The sequence below is a fragment of the Bufo gargarizans genome, chromosome 7, assembly GCF_014858855.1.
Source record: "Bufo gargarizans isolate SCDJY-AF-19 chromosome 7, ASM1485885v1, whole genome shotgun sequence".
NCBI lineage: Eukaryota > Metazoa > Chordata > Amphibia > Anura > Bufonidae > Bufo > Bufo gargarizans.
In genome coordinates this window covers 164,978,570-164,999,622 of record NC_058086.1, presented here as the reverse complement: position 1 = coordinate 164,999,622, position 21,053 = coordinate 164,978,570, and the positions used below count along the sequence as shown (strand labels likewise).

Here is a 21,053-nt window from a genome sequence, read left to right as displayed (position 1 = left end):
TAAGCAGCATACAGTAATAATTAGTTCAGCTATAATGCCCCAGAACAAAAGCGCAGCGCTCGCTCGTATGTTTCAGCTCTTTTTGATCAGTTCTGAACACATCTGGCATCTTTGGGAAAAGCATCAAGAAAAATTGCAGACTAGACGGAGAGAAGCGAGCGGCGCGGGGAGCACAAATCTGATTTATTGTCTCCCCCCTTCTACGTGGTCTTCAGAAGAGACCCTTGCTCGTGGAACGAGAGCCTTGGAGAGCATCAGACCTTGTGATGGGACGGGAGGAGCAGTCCTGTGCTCGCTCCACCAGCGGAATTAACCCTCTTCCCTGTGTTAGGGTCCAACACACAGTTGGAGCCAATATAGGAACCCAGTTGACCCGAGCATGTTTTTGAAATGTGGGAGGATCAGGATCCCAACACAAGGAGAGACGCAGATGGTGCATTGGTCGTAGTTGATCGGGAGGACTGATGGTATTGACCTCTGCTCTGATCATGGGCCTTCAACTATCCAAATTGTATACACTCCAGAGCAGGTCCGCCACATGCAAAATAATAAAACTGGGATTATGGGCGTTCCTCTGTAAGACCCCATGCACATGGTGCGGTGGCTGTAGAGCAGCCCATGGGGTCCTGTCTGGCTTCATGCTACACAGCAGAGTTGATGAAGCAGTGGGGCACAGCACTTAGGTGGGGTTCAGGGGTGCCAAGACCCCCACTATCAAAACGTCTGACGTTTCAGTAGTTTGTTAAAAAGATGGATACTATTTTTAAAGTTGATTGCAACCAAAACCTTAAAGTTGGCCATATACTATTATCCAGTGGTAAAAATTATATAAAATAATCCATAATCAACTGCTGCCGTTTCAGCGCTGCTCTGGTCCCTGCTGCTCTAGTTCCTGCTCCTGTCTCGACACACAGGAAATGACTGACCGTGATCGCTCAGCCTTATGTCCCGCCGCGGCATACATCGTGCGCATGGGAGCGCACAACATCATGGGTTACTATGATGCTGTGCACATCGGGCTGCCCGCTGGACTAATGTCCCGCACTCTTATGATATTATGAATACGGGACAATAGTCCCGCGGGCGGCCCGATACGCACAGCATCATAGTAACCAATGATGTTGTGCGCTCCCATGCGCACGATGTATGCCGCTCAGGGACATATGGCCCACTCACGGACCTTATGTCTCGGAGAGCATGCCTAAGGGCTCATGTACATGACAGTATGGATTTTTCATTATTTTGCGGTTCTCAAAAAACGGATCCGCAGAAAATACGGATGACATCCGTGTGCATTCTGTTTTTTGCGGAACGGAACAGCCGGCCCCTGATAGAACAGTACTATCCTTGTCCCTTGTCGGTTATGCGGACAATAATAGGACATGTTCTATCTTTGAACAGAACGGAAGTCATACGGAGTACTTTCCGTTTTTTTTGCGTATTGATTTGAAATAAATCGTTCCATTTACGGTCTGTATATGGAACGCAAAAAACGGAAGGGGCTCGTTCGTGTGCTGCCGGTTTCCGTATTGCGGACTGAATTTGCGAATCCGCAATACATGGTCACTGTTCCGTGGCCATTCCACATCACGGATGCGGACCCATTCATTTCAATGGATCCACGAATGTGGAGATGCGGAACTGAACACTGCGGAGTGCTTTGTGGGGTTCCGTTTCGTGCTTCCGCACCGCAAAAAGAAAGAGCAAGTTCTATGTTTTTGCGGAACGGAAGGATCGTGGACCCATTCAACTGAATGGGTCTGCAATCCCCATGCGCCTGCCCCACGGGTGGTACCGTGCATTGCGGACCGCAATTTGTGGTCCACAGCACGGGCACGCCCCTCACACGTTCGTGTGAACGAGCCCTTATACAATAGATTTCTTGCACCCGATAACCCTTGCTGATTTCTTAGTGCGCCTAAGATTTTGCTGCAGAAATTTCTGCAACTGAAAATCCGTTCCGTTCGTACGACTTTCTGCAAGCCCCATTCAGAGGAGTGGAAATTATGGTATTTTCAGTCGCAAAAGTTTCTGCAACAAAATCTGCCATGTGTGAAGGCGCCCTTACAGGGGATGGGGCTGAGCCGAGGTGCTGTGCGTCTTACTGCAGACAGGGGAAGGAGCCGTTGTCAGAGGTGGTACAGTGAGGAGGAGGGGGGACATGGCGGGGCTCCTGGGAGGCACTGTGTATGTATATATATATATATATATATATATATATTTCAGTTTTTGTTATGTGTTTTAAAATCAGATCAAATAAAAGGAAGAGATTAAGGGGAATGTCATCAAAAGTTTTTATATAAATCACATTTATGTTTTTTGTCACATTTATTTTTGTCTCTCTATTTTTTAAATTTTTTATCAAATTCAGCAGTTTTCACAGTGACCACTAGGCCTAACATATGTGAAGACAGGAGGTGACCTCATTGACTTGTATTGGAGAGAGTTCTGGGCTCTGTGAACGTTGCAGAGGTCAGGAGGGAGCTGATAAGCTGTGATGTCACCTATTGTGAGTGGTGGATCCGGCGTTATCTATGTAGAGGTGTTACTCGTCATTGTAATCCTACCTGTGTTGATAATGATAATAATGGCCACTGGAAAGTACCTGCGCAGAACAGAAAATCATGACCTATTATTAAACCTAGTGTCCAGTGAGAAAACTCTAGGATTAGGGCTCATGCCCACGACTGTATGTATTTTGCGGTCTGCAAAACACAGATCCGCAAAAAACACTGATGACGTCCGTGTGCATTCCGCATTTTGCCGAACTGAACAGCCGGCCCCTAATAGAACAGTCCTATCCTTGTCCGTTATGCGGACAAAAAAAGGACATGTTCTATTTTTTTCGTTTAACGGACACTGAGTACCTTCCGTTTTTTTTTTTTTTTTTGCGGACCCATTGAAATGAATGGTTCCGCATACGGTCCGCAAAAAAATGGAACGGACACGGAAAGAAAATAAGTTCGTGTGCAGGAGTCCTTATACACAATTTTTATATTTTTTTTTTATATAAAAACTCACCAATATTTTTAATAAAATATATATTTAACATAAAAACGTGATTTAAACAATAGGTCATTTTCTGATTACACATTAACTTTAAGGAAGGAAGTTCTGGGATATTTTAGATTTTTTTCGTGTTCCTTTTTGCCGCTCCAACCTTGCCTTAGGGCTCATTCAGTTCGCCTTTAGGATGCTCGCCGATGCTGGATCCTCTGGGTTACTGCCCTTATAAAATGTCGCTGTTCAGATTGTGTCCGTTGTGGTGCCCACTGTGCCCAGCGTCTAAATCCCCCTCGATTCTCAGCCCATCAACTGTCTCATTATATGACAAGTTATTTTGTGCTTCGGGAAGGGACGTTAAATAACTGGTGCCGCTCCTCCCTCCGCCATTTCTTCCGTCTGTCTTGTCTGCGTTCTGCCACACACTGATAAATGCTCTGAGGCTGCCATATTAATTAACGGCTCAGGGATCAGCGGCGGTGTGAACCAGGTGGAGGCGGAATTGGCAGCTTTGGCTGTACCAGTCCCAGGTGGTAACGATTCGTCTTCAAACATATTGGTCCCTGGGAACGTCCAAGATTATTGGCGCTGAATAAAATTGTCTAGGATTCACTGATCAGACGAACGCTCTCATATCATCCAGGTACTGCTGGAGTGATTAAAGGGGTTGTCCAGGATCAGAAAAACATGTTTTTATAAAAAAAAAAAAACAGCGCCACACCTGTCCACAGGTGGTGTGTGGTATTGCAGCTCAGCCTCATTCACTCTTGAGCAGTAAATGCTAAGCACAACCCTTGGACCGATGTGGTTCTGGAAGAAAGCAGGCATGTTTTTTTTTTTTTTTTTTTCTTCTAATCCTGAAAATCCCTTTAACGTGTTTATTTTGCCGAATAATAAGTTGTCATTTCTATTCTAATCACTTTGGGGTAGATACACTTTTTTTTAATTAATTTTTTTGAAGCGTGTTAAACTTAAAAAAACAGCAAGTCTGACATTATTTTCTATTGTTGTACTGCATTTGTAATGTGATCATAGTTCAAAACTTTGCAGGCACGGTGCTACCAATTTTGTACACTTTGTTTTTATTTTTAACTTTTTTCTTACTTTTTCTTTTTTTTTTTTGTTACTGTTTTAAAAAAAAAAAAAAAAATTTTCATTTTCTAAGTCCCACTCGGACGCTTTACCACTCTGGGACTAGATCGCTGATATAATACACTGCAATGTCCACTTATCTGCTCTCCACGTGGCTTCACAACAGGTATGGGGGCAGAGTTTTTTACAATTTTTCTATTGCTTTTGTATATATATATATATATATATATATATATATATATATATATATATATATATATATATATATATAATATATAAATGAAAAATAGAGCAGCACTCCAGTGACGTGAAAAAAGGAAGCTGTTTAGTCACCCAGTGGTGAGTGACGCGACGTTTCGGCTCCAACATGAAGCCGAAACGTCGCGTCACTCACCACTGGGTGAATAAACAGATTTCTTTTTTCACTTCCCTGGAGTGCTGCTCTGTTTTTCATTCATATTATCCTGGGACGCTATTCCCACTGGAGCTTGCACCCCATTTCCAAACTTTAAGGTTGGTGCTGCCATTTATTACATTATATATATTATAATTTTTTTTATAATATCTTGGATAAGAAAGTGGCAGCCATCAGCACCGGGTCCTTCAATAGTACGATGGTAAGGACCTATAACAATTTATCAAGGGCGCTTAAAAAAATGGGAATGGGACTGAGCTGCAATACCAGATGTGGCCTATGGACTAGAGTGGTGCTGTTTCCAGGGGGGGAAAACAAAACATTTTTTTTTTTTTTCTAACTTTCTTCAGTAGAAACCTATAATTATTATTATTTTCTGCTCTGAATATAAATGACCTTAGGTAACGATGAGCTTGATTTGCATATATTCAGGACGCCCGGTCCAAGCCGTTTGACCGTTTCTTGACCCGCAGCCTCCATTCTGGATTCCTTTCTGACCTCCCTCAATAACATCACCAAAATAGCCCAGCATACGGGAGAGCAGATCACTTAATACCTCAGCGGGCAAGCGGCAGCCTCCAGGACGCTGTACTTTAATCTCTCCATCCACACAGTGCTCATTTTAATTTGCAAAATTGAAGCCAGGTTGAGTGCAGTAAAGCCGGGCTTGAGTAAATATTCATGCACCACTGATCTAACATGTCTCCATTTCATTTCTGCGATTGCAAGAATTACCTTCCTGGGCCGGCATCGACTCTCAGGCTGATTCCCATTTGAGATAGGTAGAGGCTCACACTCCTTTACGTGGCACTAGGCAAACATGAATGTATTTTTAAAACCTCTCTCTTCCCGTACCCAAGGGGAAGATCCATCACAGGGAGCCGTTCCGGGGATGATCCGCGCCCTAAAACCCCTAATTCGTGACCGGGCGTTCTCCTGTATAGCTGCATTACTGGATGAGAAACAATTGTAACCATTTGGATAAAATGTAACTAATCTGCTTTTCTGCAACAACCAATCAGATAGCCGATTGAAGCTGTTATCTGGTTGCTATGGGTGATGCATTTGCTCCCATGTTATTAAATGCCCTCGTTTGGTTGCCAGGGGTATTAGCAGATAAGCTGTCAGGCGGCTGCTGCGGTATTCCTGCAGGAAGCTGTGGTGCTTTATATTAAACCTGTCACCGCAGGGCTTCTTCATTGAAATGATCCCGGCTATCAGTGTGTGCCATCAGCTCCATTTGCAGAGGATATTGAATTGTATCCATTACCTTTGCAGCCATATTTTGCGTGCTGGACCCATTATTCATGAGGATGCAACTTACTAATACATAGGACTGTAAGATGTCACTGGCTTGACAGCACAGGGTATACCCAAGGGCATGTCCGTCTGCGGGCAGCGTTAAAATATAAACAGTTGGTATACAAAATGTACATAAAATATGTCTATAACTTGTCTGTGTACTGAGCCAGAGCTGCATTCATGATTCTGCTGGTTGTCAGTAGACACAGTCAGCAAGCTTGTTGGCAGAAACAGCCCTGACGGTTTATTTCAGCTCCTGTATCGCAGGGGACAGTTCGTTTGATTCTTGCGCGGTGCCTAGTGTAAAGCTACATTACAGAATGCAAATCACCAGAGCAAGCGCTGTGCAGATAAAGCAAAGGCAGGGGATCTTGGGAGATGACAGCCATGATGTCTGCATTATTGTGAGTGCAGCTCTGGAGTGTAATACAGGATGTAACTCAGGATCAGTGCAGGATAAGTAATGTAATGTATGTACACAGTGACTGCACCAGCAGAATAGTGAGTGCAGCTCTGGAGTATAATACAAGATGTAACTCAGGATCAGTACAGGATAAGTAATGTATGTACACAGTGACTGCACCAGCAGAATAGTGAGTGCAGCTCTGGAGTATAATACAGGATGTAACTCAGGATCAGTACAGGATAAGTAATGTATGTACACAGTGACTGCACCAGCAGAATAGCGAGTACAGCTCTGGAGTATAATACAGGATGTAACTCAGGATCAGTACAGGATAAGTAATGTATGTACACAGTGACTGCACCAGCAGAATAGCGAGTACAGCTCTGGAGTATAATACAGGATGTAACTCAGGATCAGTACAGGATAAGTAATGTATGTACACAGTGACTGCACCAGCAGAATAGTGAGTGCAGCTCTGGAGTATAATACAGGATGTAACTCAGGATCAGTGCAGGATAAGTAATGTATGTACACAGTGACTGCACCAGCAGAATAGCGAGTACAGCTCTGGAGTATAATACAGGATGTAACTCAGGATCAGTACAGGATAAGTAATGTATGTACACAGTGACTGCACCAGCAGAATAGTGAGTGCAGCTCTGGAGTATAATACAGGATGTAATCCAGGATAAGTAATGTATGTACACAGTGTCTCCACCAGCAGAATAGTGAGTGCAGCTCTGGAGTGTAATACAGGATGTAACTCAGGATCAGTGCAGGATAAGTAATGTAATGTATGTACACAGTGACTGCACCAGCAGAATAGCGAGTACAGCTCTGGAGTATAATACAGGATGTAACTCAGGATCAGTACAGGATAAGTAATGTATGTACACAGTGACTGCACCAGCAGAATAGCGAGTACAGCTCTGGAGTATAATACAGGATGTAACTCAGGATCAGTACAGGATAAGTAATGTATGTACACAGTGACTGGACCAGCAGAATAGTGAGTGCAGCTCTGGAGTATAATACAGGATGTAACTCAGGATAAGTACAGGATAAGTAATGTATGTACACAGTGACTGCACCAGCAGAATAGTGAGTGCAGCTCTGGAGTATAATACAGGATGTAACTCAGGGTCAGTACAGGATAAGTAATGTATGTACACAGTGACTGCACCAGCAGAATAGTGAGTGCAGCTCTGGAGTATAATACAGGATGTAACTCAGGATAAGTACAGGATAAGTAATGTATGTACACAGTGACTGCACCAGCAGAATAGTGAGTGCAGCTCTGGAGTATAATACAGGATGTAACTCAGGATCAGTACAGGAAAAGTAATATATGTACACAGTGACTCCACCAGCAGAATAGCGAGTGCAACTATGAAGTTTATAATGGGACATAACAGCGGATCAGTTATGTATGTATCCAGTGACGGTCTAGCATTAACAGTTCCTTACAATCAATATTGATTTCAGAGGCTTGTGGCATATAGGGGGTTAGGCCTCCTGCACAGGAACGTGTGAGCCCCGTGGCCCTGCTGCGGCCTGCAAATTGTGGGCCGCAATGCACGAACACCTACTGTGGGGCAGCTGCAGCGGATCGCGGACCCATTCACTTTAAGGCCTATTGCACACGACCATAGGTGTCCCGTTGCTGTATTGCGGATCCGCAATACACGGGCACCGTTCCGTGTGCATTCTGCATCACGGATGCGGACCCCGTCACCTGAATGGATCCGCAAATCGGGAGATGCGGAATGGTGCAGAGCGAAACCCTACGGAAGCACTACGGAGTGCTTCCGTTCCACAAAATGATACATGTCCTATCTTTTTGCGAAACGAGCGGATGGCAGCATGGCCACGGGGCGCACACGTTCGTGTGCAGGAGGCCTAATGGGTCCTTAATCCGCCCGTTCTGCAAAAAGAGAGGACATGTTCTATCTTTTTGCGGAACGGAAGTACAGGACGAAACCCCACGGAAGCACTCCATAATGCTTCCGTAGGGTTCCATTCCGCATCTCCGGATTTGCGGACCCATTGAAGTGAATGGGTCCACATCCGGCATGTCCCACGGAACGGCGCCCGTGTATTGCTACGGTCGTGTGCAATAGGCCTATTTATTCTGAGTCTCAGACAAGAGATGCATATCCTGTTAATATTACGTCCCATTTTTCTGTCCCACTTTCTGCATTTGTGGAATTTCCTAAGGAATGTCCTAGTTTGTATTCAGCTTCCTTTCTTTCTTTTCGCTGACTCTTTCATTTTTCCGTGACCTTGAAAGGTGATCCACTGAATTAGTGTTGTTTCCCCTTGTCAAATAACTCCCCTGAATAAGAGATTCGGTTGCGGGCAGCCGTCCTATTAGTGTGCTACATTAACACCGAAGAAGCTTACAGGCATTTGCAATTAACATTATTAATTGTGGTTTGGATCGAAAACCGCCGGCGATCAGTCATCCAATCCGTCCTAATAAATGCCAGTTTAACACGGCGAGGCGTGAGGCTTGGAAGGGAAGGAAGTCTGACCGTTTATTTGTGTCTTAAGCTGCAATTTATGAAAAGAATTCTGAAATGCCAAATCTGTTTAAACCGAATGTAGCTTTCCAGCCTGAAGCGACCTCTGCTGCTCCATCACACGGCGCCTGCTCGATTGTAAGCTCCACTGCAGCATTGTGGATGGGAATGGATCCGGTGTCGCCCTATAGAAATGCATAGCACGGTGGCTCAGTGGTTAGCACTGGTTCCTTGCAGCGCTGGGGTCCTAGCTTCGAATCCGACCAAGGACAACATCTGCATGGAGTTTGTATGTTCTCCCCATGTTTCCTCCCACACTCCAAAGACCGACTGATAGGGACCTTAGATTGTGAGCCCCATTGGGAATATAGTAGCGCTATATAAGTGCATAAAATAAATAATAATAGTATAACGAGATGATGGAAATGTCCTGACACCAGCTCAGCCACTCATACTCCATCTACATTGCATGCTTCTACTAACAGCATGTAGGTAACCAGCTGATGGAGATCTAGCTGTGGGCATGCTGGAATATGCCGTCAAACCGATCTGCAGTATATGACAAGTTACATGTTACATGGTACAATGATCTCATCTTGGCTGACCTGGTGATCAGTAGCGGCACCAGGTCAGCCATTCATACCCAATCTACATTGCATGCCTTCATTAACAGCGCAGCGTGTAGGTAACCAGTTTATACAGATCTAGCTGTGGGTGCGCTGGAATACGTAGTCAAAACTATCTGCAGTATATGACATGTTACATGGTGCAATAATCTCATCTTGTTAAAGCACTACTTGGTGCTCAATAGTGGCGGTGTATTATTATTTTTTCCCCCCTGTCTTCTGATGCCCAGGTATCTACCGGTAGTCACTTAAAGGGAATGTATCTCTGATTTCTTATTTTTACTGTTTAAAACCGGGGTGGACAACCCGTGGCTCTTGATCCGCATGCGGCTCTTTGCTTCGTCATGTGCGGCTCTAGCTGTGGAGCCGGAAGCAGTCGGGCGGCGCACTCTCCACCCCATGCTCAGATCTCTTTTCCTGATCGGGCTCTGTTGCTACTTTGCAGCTCCAGCTCACTCTCCACTACGTCCTGATGCACACAGTGTGAGAACGTAGTACGAGGAGACACGCACTATGACCGGACGCTGTGCTCATCAGGTCACAGTGGAGAGCGTGTCAGACCTGCAGAGTAGCCGGTGCCCGAGCAGGAGCCCAGTGCCCGATCAGGAGATTTTTTTTTTAAATTATAGAACTGAGCATGGGGGACCTGATCTGAGCATGGTGGGGGGGGGGGGGGCAGATCTGAGCATGGGAGGGGGCAGATCTGAGCATGGGAGGGGGGGCAGATCTGAGCATGGGAGGGGGGGCAGATCTGAGCATGGGAGGGGGGGCAGATCTGAGCATGGGAGGGGGGGCAGATCTGAGCATGGGAGGGGGGGCAGATCTGAGCATGGGAGGGGGGGCAGATCTGAGCATGGGAGGGGGGGCAGATCTGAGCATGGGAGGGGGGGCAGATCTGAGCATGGGAGGGGGGGCAGATCTGAGCATGGGAGGGGGGCAGATCTGAGCATGGGAGGGGGGGCAGATCTGAGCATGGGAGGGGGGGCAGATCTGAGCATGGGAGGGGGGGCAGATCTGAGCATGGGAGGGGGGGCAGATCTGAGCATGGGAGGGGGGGCAGATCTGAGCATGGGAGGGGGGGCAGATCTGAGCATGGGAGGGGGGGCAGATCTGAGCATGGGAGGGGGGCAGATCTGAGCATGGGAGGGGGGGCAGATCTGAGCATGGGAGGGGGGGCAGATCTGAGCATGGGAGGGGGGCAGATCTGAGCATGGGAGGGGGGGCAGATCTGAGCATGGGAGGGGGGGCAGATCTGAGCATGGGAGGGGGGGCAGATCTGAGCATGGCAGGGGGGCAGATCTGAGCATGGCAGGGGGGCCAAAACTGAGCATGAGGGGGGGTCAGAACTGAGCATGAGGGGGGGTCAGAACTGAGCATGAGGGGGGGCCAAAACTGAGCATGAGGGGGGGTCAGAACTGAGCATGAGGGGGGGTCAGAACTGAGCATGAGGGGGGGTCAGAACTGAGCATGAGGGGGGGCAGAACTGAGCATGGGGGGGGATTCGTCAGAACTGAGCATGGGGGGGGATTCGTCAGAACTGAGCATGGGGGGGAGTCGTCAGAACTGAGCATGGGGGGGTCAGATTTGAGCATGGGAGGGACTTGTTGGAGCATGGGTTGGTCAGGTCTGAGCATGGGGGGGTCAGATCTGAGAAGAGGGAAGATTTGAGCATGGGGGGAGATCTGAGCACTGAGGGTCGGACACTGGGAATCTGATTTGTGTTGTCTGATCCGAGCATTGGGGGTCTTATTTTAGGGGTCTGATGAGGTTTGTGGATCTTATTTTAGGTCAGATGAGGATTTTCTCTGCTAATGAAAAATAAGAAAAACATTTTTTTTTATCAGACCTCAGATCAGATAAAAAAATATTTCCCCCCCCTTATTTTTCTTTGTTAAAACCTAGGTGCATCTTGAAGGGCAAAACATACGGTGACTCGTGTGTAAATGTATAGCTCGTGGCTCCTGGTAGTCATACTTTTTTTGTTTGGTTTTCTTTTTGGCTCTTTGTGTCTGTAAGGTTGGCCACCTCTGGTTTAAAACCAAATACTGATAAATATTCATTTTTTTTTATTTTCTTTATTACTTGTGTTTTTGTCTTCTAATTGTGGATCTATTATTTAGTGTCTAGTTCTGTACATGAAAAAGCAAATAGATGGCAGCACTAAAGTCAATAAATAAAATTAACAAAAGAGGTGCACACCAAAAAGGGACTAGACTATTGCCCAGCATACAAAACCGCAAAAAGGCAGCACTCGAAAATAAATAAAAATGCAAAAATGCTTTATTCACCCATGTGGAGACGCCATTTTTCGGCCAAACCTTAGAGCCTTTCTCAGTTATACATGTGAGCTGAACAGATGTAGATGATTATGGAGGATTTGCTTTAAAGAGGCCACATGGACCATAGAAACCTGTAGACTGACGATGACTCTTTTTGAATTTTATGGGCAAGTGTTCTGGGCATGCTCTGTGACCTGTGCAAAGGCCAATGTGCAGGGAGTGGTATAGATAAGAAGTGACCATCGCCTATTGTAAATGATGGATCCTGTGTATTCTATATGGGTGTTGCCTCTCTTGGTAATCCTGCCTGCGATGATGATGATGAGATGACTGCTGAGTTGTGATCTCCACGGGGCTCTGTGTAAAAACTGCAGGATGTCAGGATTTTTTTTTGACACGTTTGTTCTGTATAGTTGCGCCATTATATCAGCACTATACGGCAGTTTTTATGGCACTGCTATTGGGACTGTATTATGTCAGTACTGCTTTGTTTCTCCCCTCTTAAACCCATGGCAGATTCCCTCATGTTTCCTCTCAGCCGTCCGCCGATCATAGACCTAGTGGTCACTTACAGTCTACGGTCAGATCATTTACCGCAGTCATTACGTCCTGTGGTCAGCCCCGCACCAGTCACAGGCGGTAGACTGAGGCTCCAGCAACAGGTATTGTAAATGAATTGCTTTTATAATGTCCAAGACAAGAGCCGCTCCCGCGGAGGAGAACACCTAACACGGTCTCGTATTGATTACGACTTCTCTGGACTACTCCTCCGGGGATCACTTCATATATTTACCGGCCACGAATTGAATTTCACAAGAAGCTTCTCGATGGACGGAGCATTTAAGGGCACGGAGTCCTTGCATCGGTTTACAGACTTTCAGGCCCTTGGCCCTGGTCCCTCCCAGGGTTTATCTCGTTCTCCATGGACAGGCAGAAGCGACGTTCCTCTATGTGATCCACCTCCAGCAGTTGATAAATGGCTTACTAAATCATTCAAAGCATCTTCAGAGGGACTGAAGGCTCCCAGGCACAATGGCTGCTACATTTCTTCTGCAGTGACTTTGCCAAGTTGACCTCTCTTGTCCGGTCCAGCTTTTTTTTAATTAAATATGTCCCTGCAGATAGTTCTGCTAGTGCTACACCTGGAACATGCACCTTCCAGACAGACTAGTGCTTTATATGCTACTTCTCCTCATATTACATCATTTCTGGGGCTGGAGCTCTTCTGATCGGCGGAGCGGTGGGTTGTCCGATCCCGCCGATCAGGTAGTGATGGCTTATCCTGAGGATAGTCCATCAGTAGTAAAGGAGAGGACAACTCATTTAAAGGGAGCTCCACACACAATAGATTTGCCGCTGCAGGACCCACCATGTGCAGATCGCTAGGATATGCCATCACTTTATGAACAGTGGTGGTCCCACCTCCTGGTACCTTCACATTTCTGAGACGGAAGGGGATGTCGCTATGGTGAAGCACTGCATCCCCTCCCATCTATGAGGCCTCATACACATGACCATGTCCTTTTTGCAGCTTCAAAACCTCGGATTTGCAAAATACACGTACACGTATTTTGTTTTTGCAGAGCTGTTGACTTCAACGTGTCCGTGGTCCACATTTTGCTGACCTACTCGATCTTTTTGCAGATGATCTGTGTGCTTTCTGCATCCTTATTTCCGTTCTGCAAAAAGATAGAACATGTCCTATACCTGGCCACCAAATTTGGACCATGGACATAGGTATCTGTATTTTGCGGCTCTGCAATTTGCAGAGCACAAAATGCATATCCTTGTGTGCATGAGACCTTACCTGCACATCGGTGGTCGCGACCACTCTAACTGCAGCTGGCCCCATTTACTTGAATGGAGCTGTAGTTCTCTGCACAGCGGGTGACCAAGGCACAGATGTGCAGGGGGGAAACAGTGAAGTGCTGAATTATCTCTGTGTCCCCTTCATTCTCAGGATCGTTGGGGATCCTAGAGTTGATGACATATGCCAGGGATGCTTAACCTGCGGCCCTCCAGCCATTGCAAAACTACAACTCCCAGCATGCCTGGACGGGCATGCTGGCAGTTGTAGTTTTGCAACAACTGGAGGGCCGCAGGTTGAGCATGCCTGGTGAAGACCATCATTGGTCGACGTCAGTGTGTGAAACCGTCCAACCACCAATTGCCATCTGTAGTCCCAATGAGGTGTCCTCAGTTTTGACTTTTTTTTCTCTTCTTCTTTACTTTCTTTTAGGTGTCTAAGAAGGTGAAAAGCATGCAGATGTTCCACCAGCCCGTCAGCAGCGCCATGCAGGGCGATCGCCTGGGAATCTGCGTAACTCAGTTTGATCCAAAGCTGTTAGAAAGAGGACTTGTCTGCACTCCAGACTCGCTGCACACAATCCACGCGGCCATAATATCAGTCAAGAAGATCCCTTACTTTAAAGGGTCCCTTCACACCAAAGCCAAGTTCCATATAACGTTGGGCCATGAAACTGTAATGGGGAAAGTCATGTTCTTCAGTGTTCCTCCTCCTCACCTCAACCAAGAAGAACCTACAGACCACTTCGATTTCGGGGAGGAGTATTTATATCAGGACAGCTATATCACGAAGGACTCGGGCAAAGCGGATAGTCCTCAGGGAGACGAGCTCCTTCCTAAGGAGCAGTGGGCCTTACTGGAGTTTGAGAGGCCGGTCACCTGTCCCAAACCGTGCCTTGTGATTGGATCCAAGTTGGACACTGACATCCATTCAAATACCTGTAGATTAGCCTTTCATGGAGTCCTCCTCGAAGGGGCAGAACACAAGAACTACTCCGAGACATTTCTTCCAAAACTCAAGGTCTTCAAGATGAAACACAAGGAAGGACAAGTTGAGAGGGTAAGAGAGAGTACTTGTTCTTTCAGACTTAGAATGAATGTGCATCACCAGAAAGGTCAGTGTTTGAGGCCTGGCAAGCGAAACTCTGCTCCTTAAACAATCCACGTAAGAAAATGGAGCAGAAGGGAATGGATCACTGATTTCTCTGTTAGATTTCTTCAAGACTGTTGGTTTCACAAGCTGAAAGTCTTGAAGACTGTCCGGCAAATTGATGAGTGATTTCATTCTATCCCTTTATCTAAGTTTAACATCTCTTTAAATGCTGGCAGCAGCCATGTCTGGAGCTAGCCCCTGGTGATTTTCAGTAAATGATTGGAGACTTTCTGGTTTTGCATAGAATTATCCTTTTTTCTATTAGGTTGATGGAAGTGACTTAGCTCAACCTGCGGCCCTCCAGCTGTTGCAAAACTACAACTCCCAGCATGCCTTTAAGGAGCAGATATTTACTGGCAGACGGACTCCGCAGAGCTCCTTCTAGAGACTGAAGTCTTCTCTCTGTATTAAAATGTGTTTTACAAGCGGAGGCTGGAGCCCTGTCTGATGAGCGGCTGCTGATTACTGAGATTGGGAGAATGTAATAGTTAAGTAATGTTTATGAAGAGGGGAAATGATAGATAGATATGGGATGGATAGATAGTAGGGCTGCACGATAAATCGCAAAATTAATCGAATCGCGATAATTGGCAAATGCGATATGGCAATTTGGCCGACCCGAAAATGCCGCGATTATATATGAAGGGGCCCCACGCACATAACTGGCTTTGTGTGTAAAGTATTTTACTAGTGTGTGAAACAATCTCTCTCCTATTGATAACATGGCCAGCCTCTAGTCTGTACTCACTTTCAGGATGAATGCACTGCAGCGAGCGGGCCGGCCGGCCCGTGACTGACGTCACTTAGTAACGCTCCTGCTTCCTGAAGTGGGAGGAGCGTTACTAAGTGACGTCAGTCACGCACCGGCCGGCCTGCTCGCTGCAGTGCATTCATAGTGACAGTGAGTACAGAGGCCGGACCTGTTATCAATAGGAGAGAGATTGTTTCACACACTAGTAAAATACTTTACACACAAAGCCAGTTATGTGCGCAGTTTAGGACACATAGGGCCATGAGGGGGACCAGCATAAAATGCTATGTGTGTGTCTTATGCTGGCCCCCCTCATGGCCCTATGTGTCATAGCACACATCCCCTATAACAGTGCCATCCACAGATCCACCCCATAACAGCGCCCTCCACAGATCCCCCATAACAGTGCCCTCCACAGATCCCCCATAACAGCGCATCATCCACATATCCCCCATAACAGCGCATCATCCACAGATCCCCCATAACAGCGCATCATCCACAGATCCCCCATAACAGCGCATCATCCACCGATCCCCATAACAGCGCCATCCACAGATCCACCCCATAACAGCGCCCTCCACAGATCCCCCATAACAGCGCATCATCCACAGATCCCCCATAACAGCGCATCATCCACAGATCCCCCATAACAGCGCATCATCCACAGATCCCCCATAACAGCGCATCATCCACAGATCCCCCATAACAGCGCATCATCCACAGATCCCCCATAACAGCGCATCTTCCACAGATCCCCATAACAGCGCATCATCCACAGATCCCCATAACAGCGCATCATCCACAGATCCCCCATAACAGCGCATCATCCACAGATCCCCCATAACAGCGCATCATCCACAGATCCCCCATAACAGCGCATCATCCACAGATCCCCCATAACAGCGCATCATCCACAGATCCCCCATAACAGCGCATCTTCCACAGATCCCCATAACAGCGCATCATCCACAGATCCCCATAACAGCGCATCATCCACCGATCCCCCATAACAGCGCATCATCCACCGATCCCCCATAACAGCGCATCATCCACCGATCCCCCATAACAGCGCATCATCCACCGATCCCCATAACAGCGCATCATCCACCGATCCCCCATAACAGCGCATCATCCACCGATCCCCATAACAGCGCATCATCCACAGATCCCCCATAACAGCGCATCATCCACCGATCCCCCATAACAGCGCATCATCCACCGATCCCCATCCACCGATCCCCCATACAGCGCATCATCCACCGATCCCCCATAACAGCGCATCATCCACCGATCCCCCATAACAGCGCATCATCCACCGATCCCCCATAACAGCGCATCATCCACCGATCCCCCATAACAGCGCATCATCCACCGATCCCCCATAACAGCGCATCATCCACCGATCCCCATAACAGCGCATCATCCACCGATCCCCCATAACAGCGCATCATCCACCGATCCCCCATAACAGCGCATCATCCACCGATCCCCCATAACAGCGCATCATCCACCGATCCCCCATAACAGCGCATCATCCACCGATCCCCCATAACTGCGCATCATCCACCGATCCCCCATAAATGCGCATCATCCACCGATCCCCCATAACTGCGCATCATCCACAGATCCCCCATAACTATGTCATACCCAGCCGGGTCAGTGGCTCATATGGGAAAATCCAAGCAAATAGACCTCTAGCACAATTCTCTTAAAGCATTGCATATTGTTATCGCAATTTTTAGGGCCCTAATCGCAAATGCACAAAATTCCCATATCGTGCAGCCCTAATAGATAGATATGGGATAGATGGATAGATATGGGATAGATAGATAGATATGGGATAGATGGATAGATAGATATGGGATAGATAGATATGGGATAGATAGATATGGGATAGATAGATATGGGATAGATAGATATGGGATAGATAGATATGGGATAGATAGATATGGGATAGATAGATATGGGATAGATAGATATGGGATAGATAGATAGATATGGGATAGATAGATAGATATGGGATAGATAGATAGATATGGGATAGATAGATAGATATGGGATAGATATGGGATAGATAGATTGATATGGGATAGATAGATTGATATGGGATAGATTGATATGGGATAGATAGATTGATATGGGATAGATAGATTGATATGGGATAGATAGATTGATATGGGATAGATAGATTGATATGGGATAGATAGATAGATATGGGATAGATAGATAGATATGGGATAGATAGATAGATAGATATGGGATAGATAGATAGATAGATAGATATGGGATAGATAGATAGATATGGGATAGATAGATTGATATGGGATAGATAGATTGATATGGGATAGATAGATAGATATGGGATAGATAGATTGATATGGGATAGATAGATAGATATGGGATAGATAGATAGATATGGGATAGATAGATATGGGATAGATAGATATGGGATAGATAGATATGGGATAGATAGATATGGGATAGATAGATAGATATGGGATAGATAGATAGATATGGGATAGATAGATAGATATGGGATAGATATGGGATAGATAGATTGATATGGGATAGATAGATTGATATGGGATAGATTGATATGGGATAGATTGATATGGGATAGATAGATTGATATGGGATAGATAGATTGATATGGGATAGATAGATTGATATGGGATAGATAGATAGATATGGGATAGATAGATAGATATGGGATAGATAGATAGATATGGGATAGATAGATAGATAGATAGATAGATAGATATGGGATAGATAGATTGATATGGGATAGATAGATTGATATGGGATAGATAGATAGATATGGGATAGATAGATTGATATGGGATAGATAGATTGATATGGGATAGATAGATAGATATGGGATAGATAGATAGATATGGGATAGATAGATAGATATGGGATAGATAGATGGATAGATAGATAGATATGGGATAGATAGATGGATAGATAGATATGGGATAGATAGATGGATAGATATGGGATAGATGGATAGATATGGGATAGATAATTAGATACAATAGGGGATGGATATTAGGTGCAGTATTTACTTGCTCTGCATTCTTTATCACTATTCCTTTGCACTGTACAGAATATTGTTTGCGGTGCACGTTATCGGTATATAGCAGTATATATATACTGTATTACTTACACTTTATGTGGCTGATCTGCCAATATCTAGTATGGGGCACCGTCCTACTTGGGACCAGCTCTGTACATACCATCATGGCCTGCTTTACCTCTGCCATGTCTTCCATTCACTGCGCCTCTTCTTAAGGTGCCAGCAGGTTGCATATTTCATAGAACGTTTCGCACCTGAGAACTGCTGGGACCCTTTGGGTTCGGCTGCAGTCCCTCCGCGCCTCCATAGTTATTGAGTGTGTGGGTTGGCGGTAGACTGGACTTATAAGAACTGCGCACGTTAACTCTGTCTACAACTGGCAGACACGAGAGGACACGCAGAGGTTTACGAGCTCCGCTCTCATAAAAACATTTCTTTTTCGTTCTGATGAAAAGATTTTATTTATTTGTTTCTGGTCGTTTGGTTTATGTTGGCCGGGAAATACTACAATCCCATAAAAGAAAAAAGAAAAATGTAGAGAGAAAATATCGTCCAACTCGCCAGACACGTATAGTCACCTAGAATAAATACTGCAATAAATACCTATGGGTGTAGTGCGGAGGGGTGATGGTGTGGAGCATGTAGTATGGACAGGACTGACTCTGACAACCCTAGGGGAACCCTTGAATTTTGCATCCAGTTAATGGATCCCTGAAGTATTAGGGACTGCAGTACAGCAAGGCCCCTCTGCCAGGACCCCATGGATGTGCAGATGTCACACACACCAGGGGCGGACTGTGAACTGGTGTGGCCCTGGATACTAAAAGTGGCCCCGTCTTGTAGTTGTGTCCAGTTGATGGAAGGCAAGGCCAGCAATACCATATTGTGGCACATTATACCACCCCAACAGAGCCAATTACCACAGTCCATCACAAAATACAACCCCAAAAACGTTCACTGGCCGGCCGTGAGGAGGGCCCAGGCGGCCCCCGGGAAATTCCCCTGTAAGGTCTATGGCCAATCCGCCCCTGACACACTCCGGACCCTTACCAACCATCAGTAACACATGAATGTAGGATCAGACTACACAGGTCTTGTTCGTAGTCTGTAACCATGGATACACATAGTTTACAAGCTGTATACACAGAATAATATATTTTTTTTCAAGATCATTTTTTTATTTTAAAAGTATTGTGCGCCATTGTTGTTTTCTTTTTAATTAATTTAATATATAAAAATTTTAGTTTTTATGTTCTATAATATTATTACAATACTTCATTTTATAGAATATTATTTCATTTTTCTATATTAAATTATTTTATGATTTACTGAATATTACATTACAATACATTAATCTCATTTACTGTTATTTCATGCTCTATAATACATTCTTTCATGTCCTATATTACTTTATTTCAGCTCATACAATACTATGTTATTTTATGTTCTATAACAGGGGTGCACAACCTGCGGCCCTCAATACTATTCTGTGTGGCCCCCGACCATCTGGTAACAGACATATATGTCTAAGTCTTGCGGTTGCTAAACTGCATTTTTTTATGTATTCTCCCATTGGATGGGGGTCCTGTAACTGTAACGAGACATTAATGGTGTATACTGTATGTTCAGTACGCCATAAATACAGTATTTCAGTTGTTAATACCCCTTTAAATTTTGGTTCAGTCTGACCATGAAAACGTTGTGCACCCCTGTTCTATAATACAATATTTCATAATAATTTTTTTTTATATCACAATTTTTCTATAGTATTACATTGTCTCATCTTGTATAATGCTATTTCACCTTCTATAATATTACATTATTTCATGACCTAATATTACATTAATTCATCTCAAATACTACATTATTTCGTGGTCTAATTTTACGTTGTTACATCCTGTTTATTGCGTTACTTCATGATTTATATTACATTAATCTCATAGGTTTTCTCATAGTATATTTCCTATACTCTCATGTTGGGATTAGGATGATATATTACAACATGAAGGTTACTGTCCCAGCGATGGCCATCGGTTTGACCCCTCGGTCCCTTCCCCCCCCCATTCCTGGACTGTTTGCCTTTCGGGTGACTGTGCTGCGGTCTAGGACTTTCCATCTCTCGGACACTTCCAGCTAGTTTATCATAAATGGTTTCACTTAGGAAGAGAGCAGGTTGTAAAGCGTGGGCACGTCGGGGTAAGTGGCCTCATTCCCACTTTAAGAGCCCATTGATCTTGCTTTTGAACTCGTCTTTCATGGGTCTCGTTTGGTTCCTCGCTCCAGCCTCGTGCAGGGTCCGCGCTCGTGTAAATACTTTCTGCCCACGTGCTCCATAGTTCTGTTTTTACGCGATTAAAATATTTGCAGAATTGCAAATAATTTAACTTCCTGAGGACAATACGTCTAAAACCTTCTCTTTTCCGAGGCCTCCACTATACGGGGTGTAGAGGAGGGGGAGGGGCGGCATAGACTGGAAAGAGGGGCATGAATTGTAGTGTTATGTGCGCAGCTCTGCAGATTTTTCAGGCACCATGCTGACTGTTTTCTAGCAACAGTGCCCCATCTGTCCAGTGGCTGTGTCGGGTATTGCAGTTCAGCCCTCTACACTTCATTAGGGACGAT

The 21,053-nt window shown here is 45.4% G+C and overlaps 1 protein-coding gene across 1 annotated transcript in view; it reads left to right on the top strand.

Annotated features, from left to right (window-relative positions):
- The window catches only part of EEFSEC (eukaryotic elongation factor, selenocysteine-tRNA specific), a 141,540-nt gene that overhangs the window by 70,046 nt on the left and 50,441 nt on the right, over nt 1-21,053 (top strand). The window contains exon 5 of the mRNA XM_044302205.1: nt 13,885-14,511. Coding sequence (XP_044158140.1) covers nt 13,885-14,511 — 627 coding nt within the window. The remainder of the gene's footprint in view (nt 1-13,884; nt 14,512-21,053) is intronic.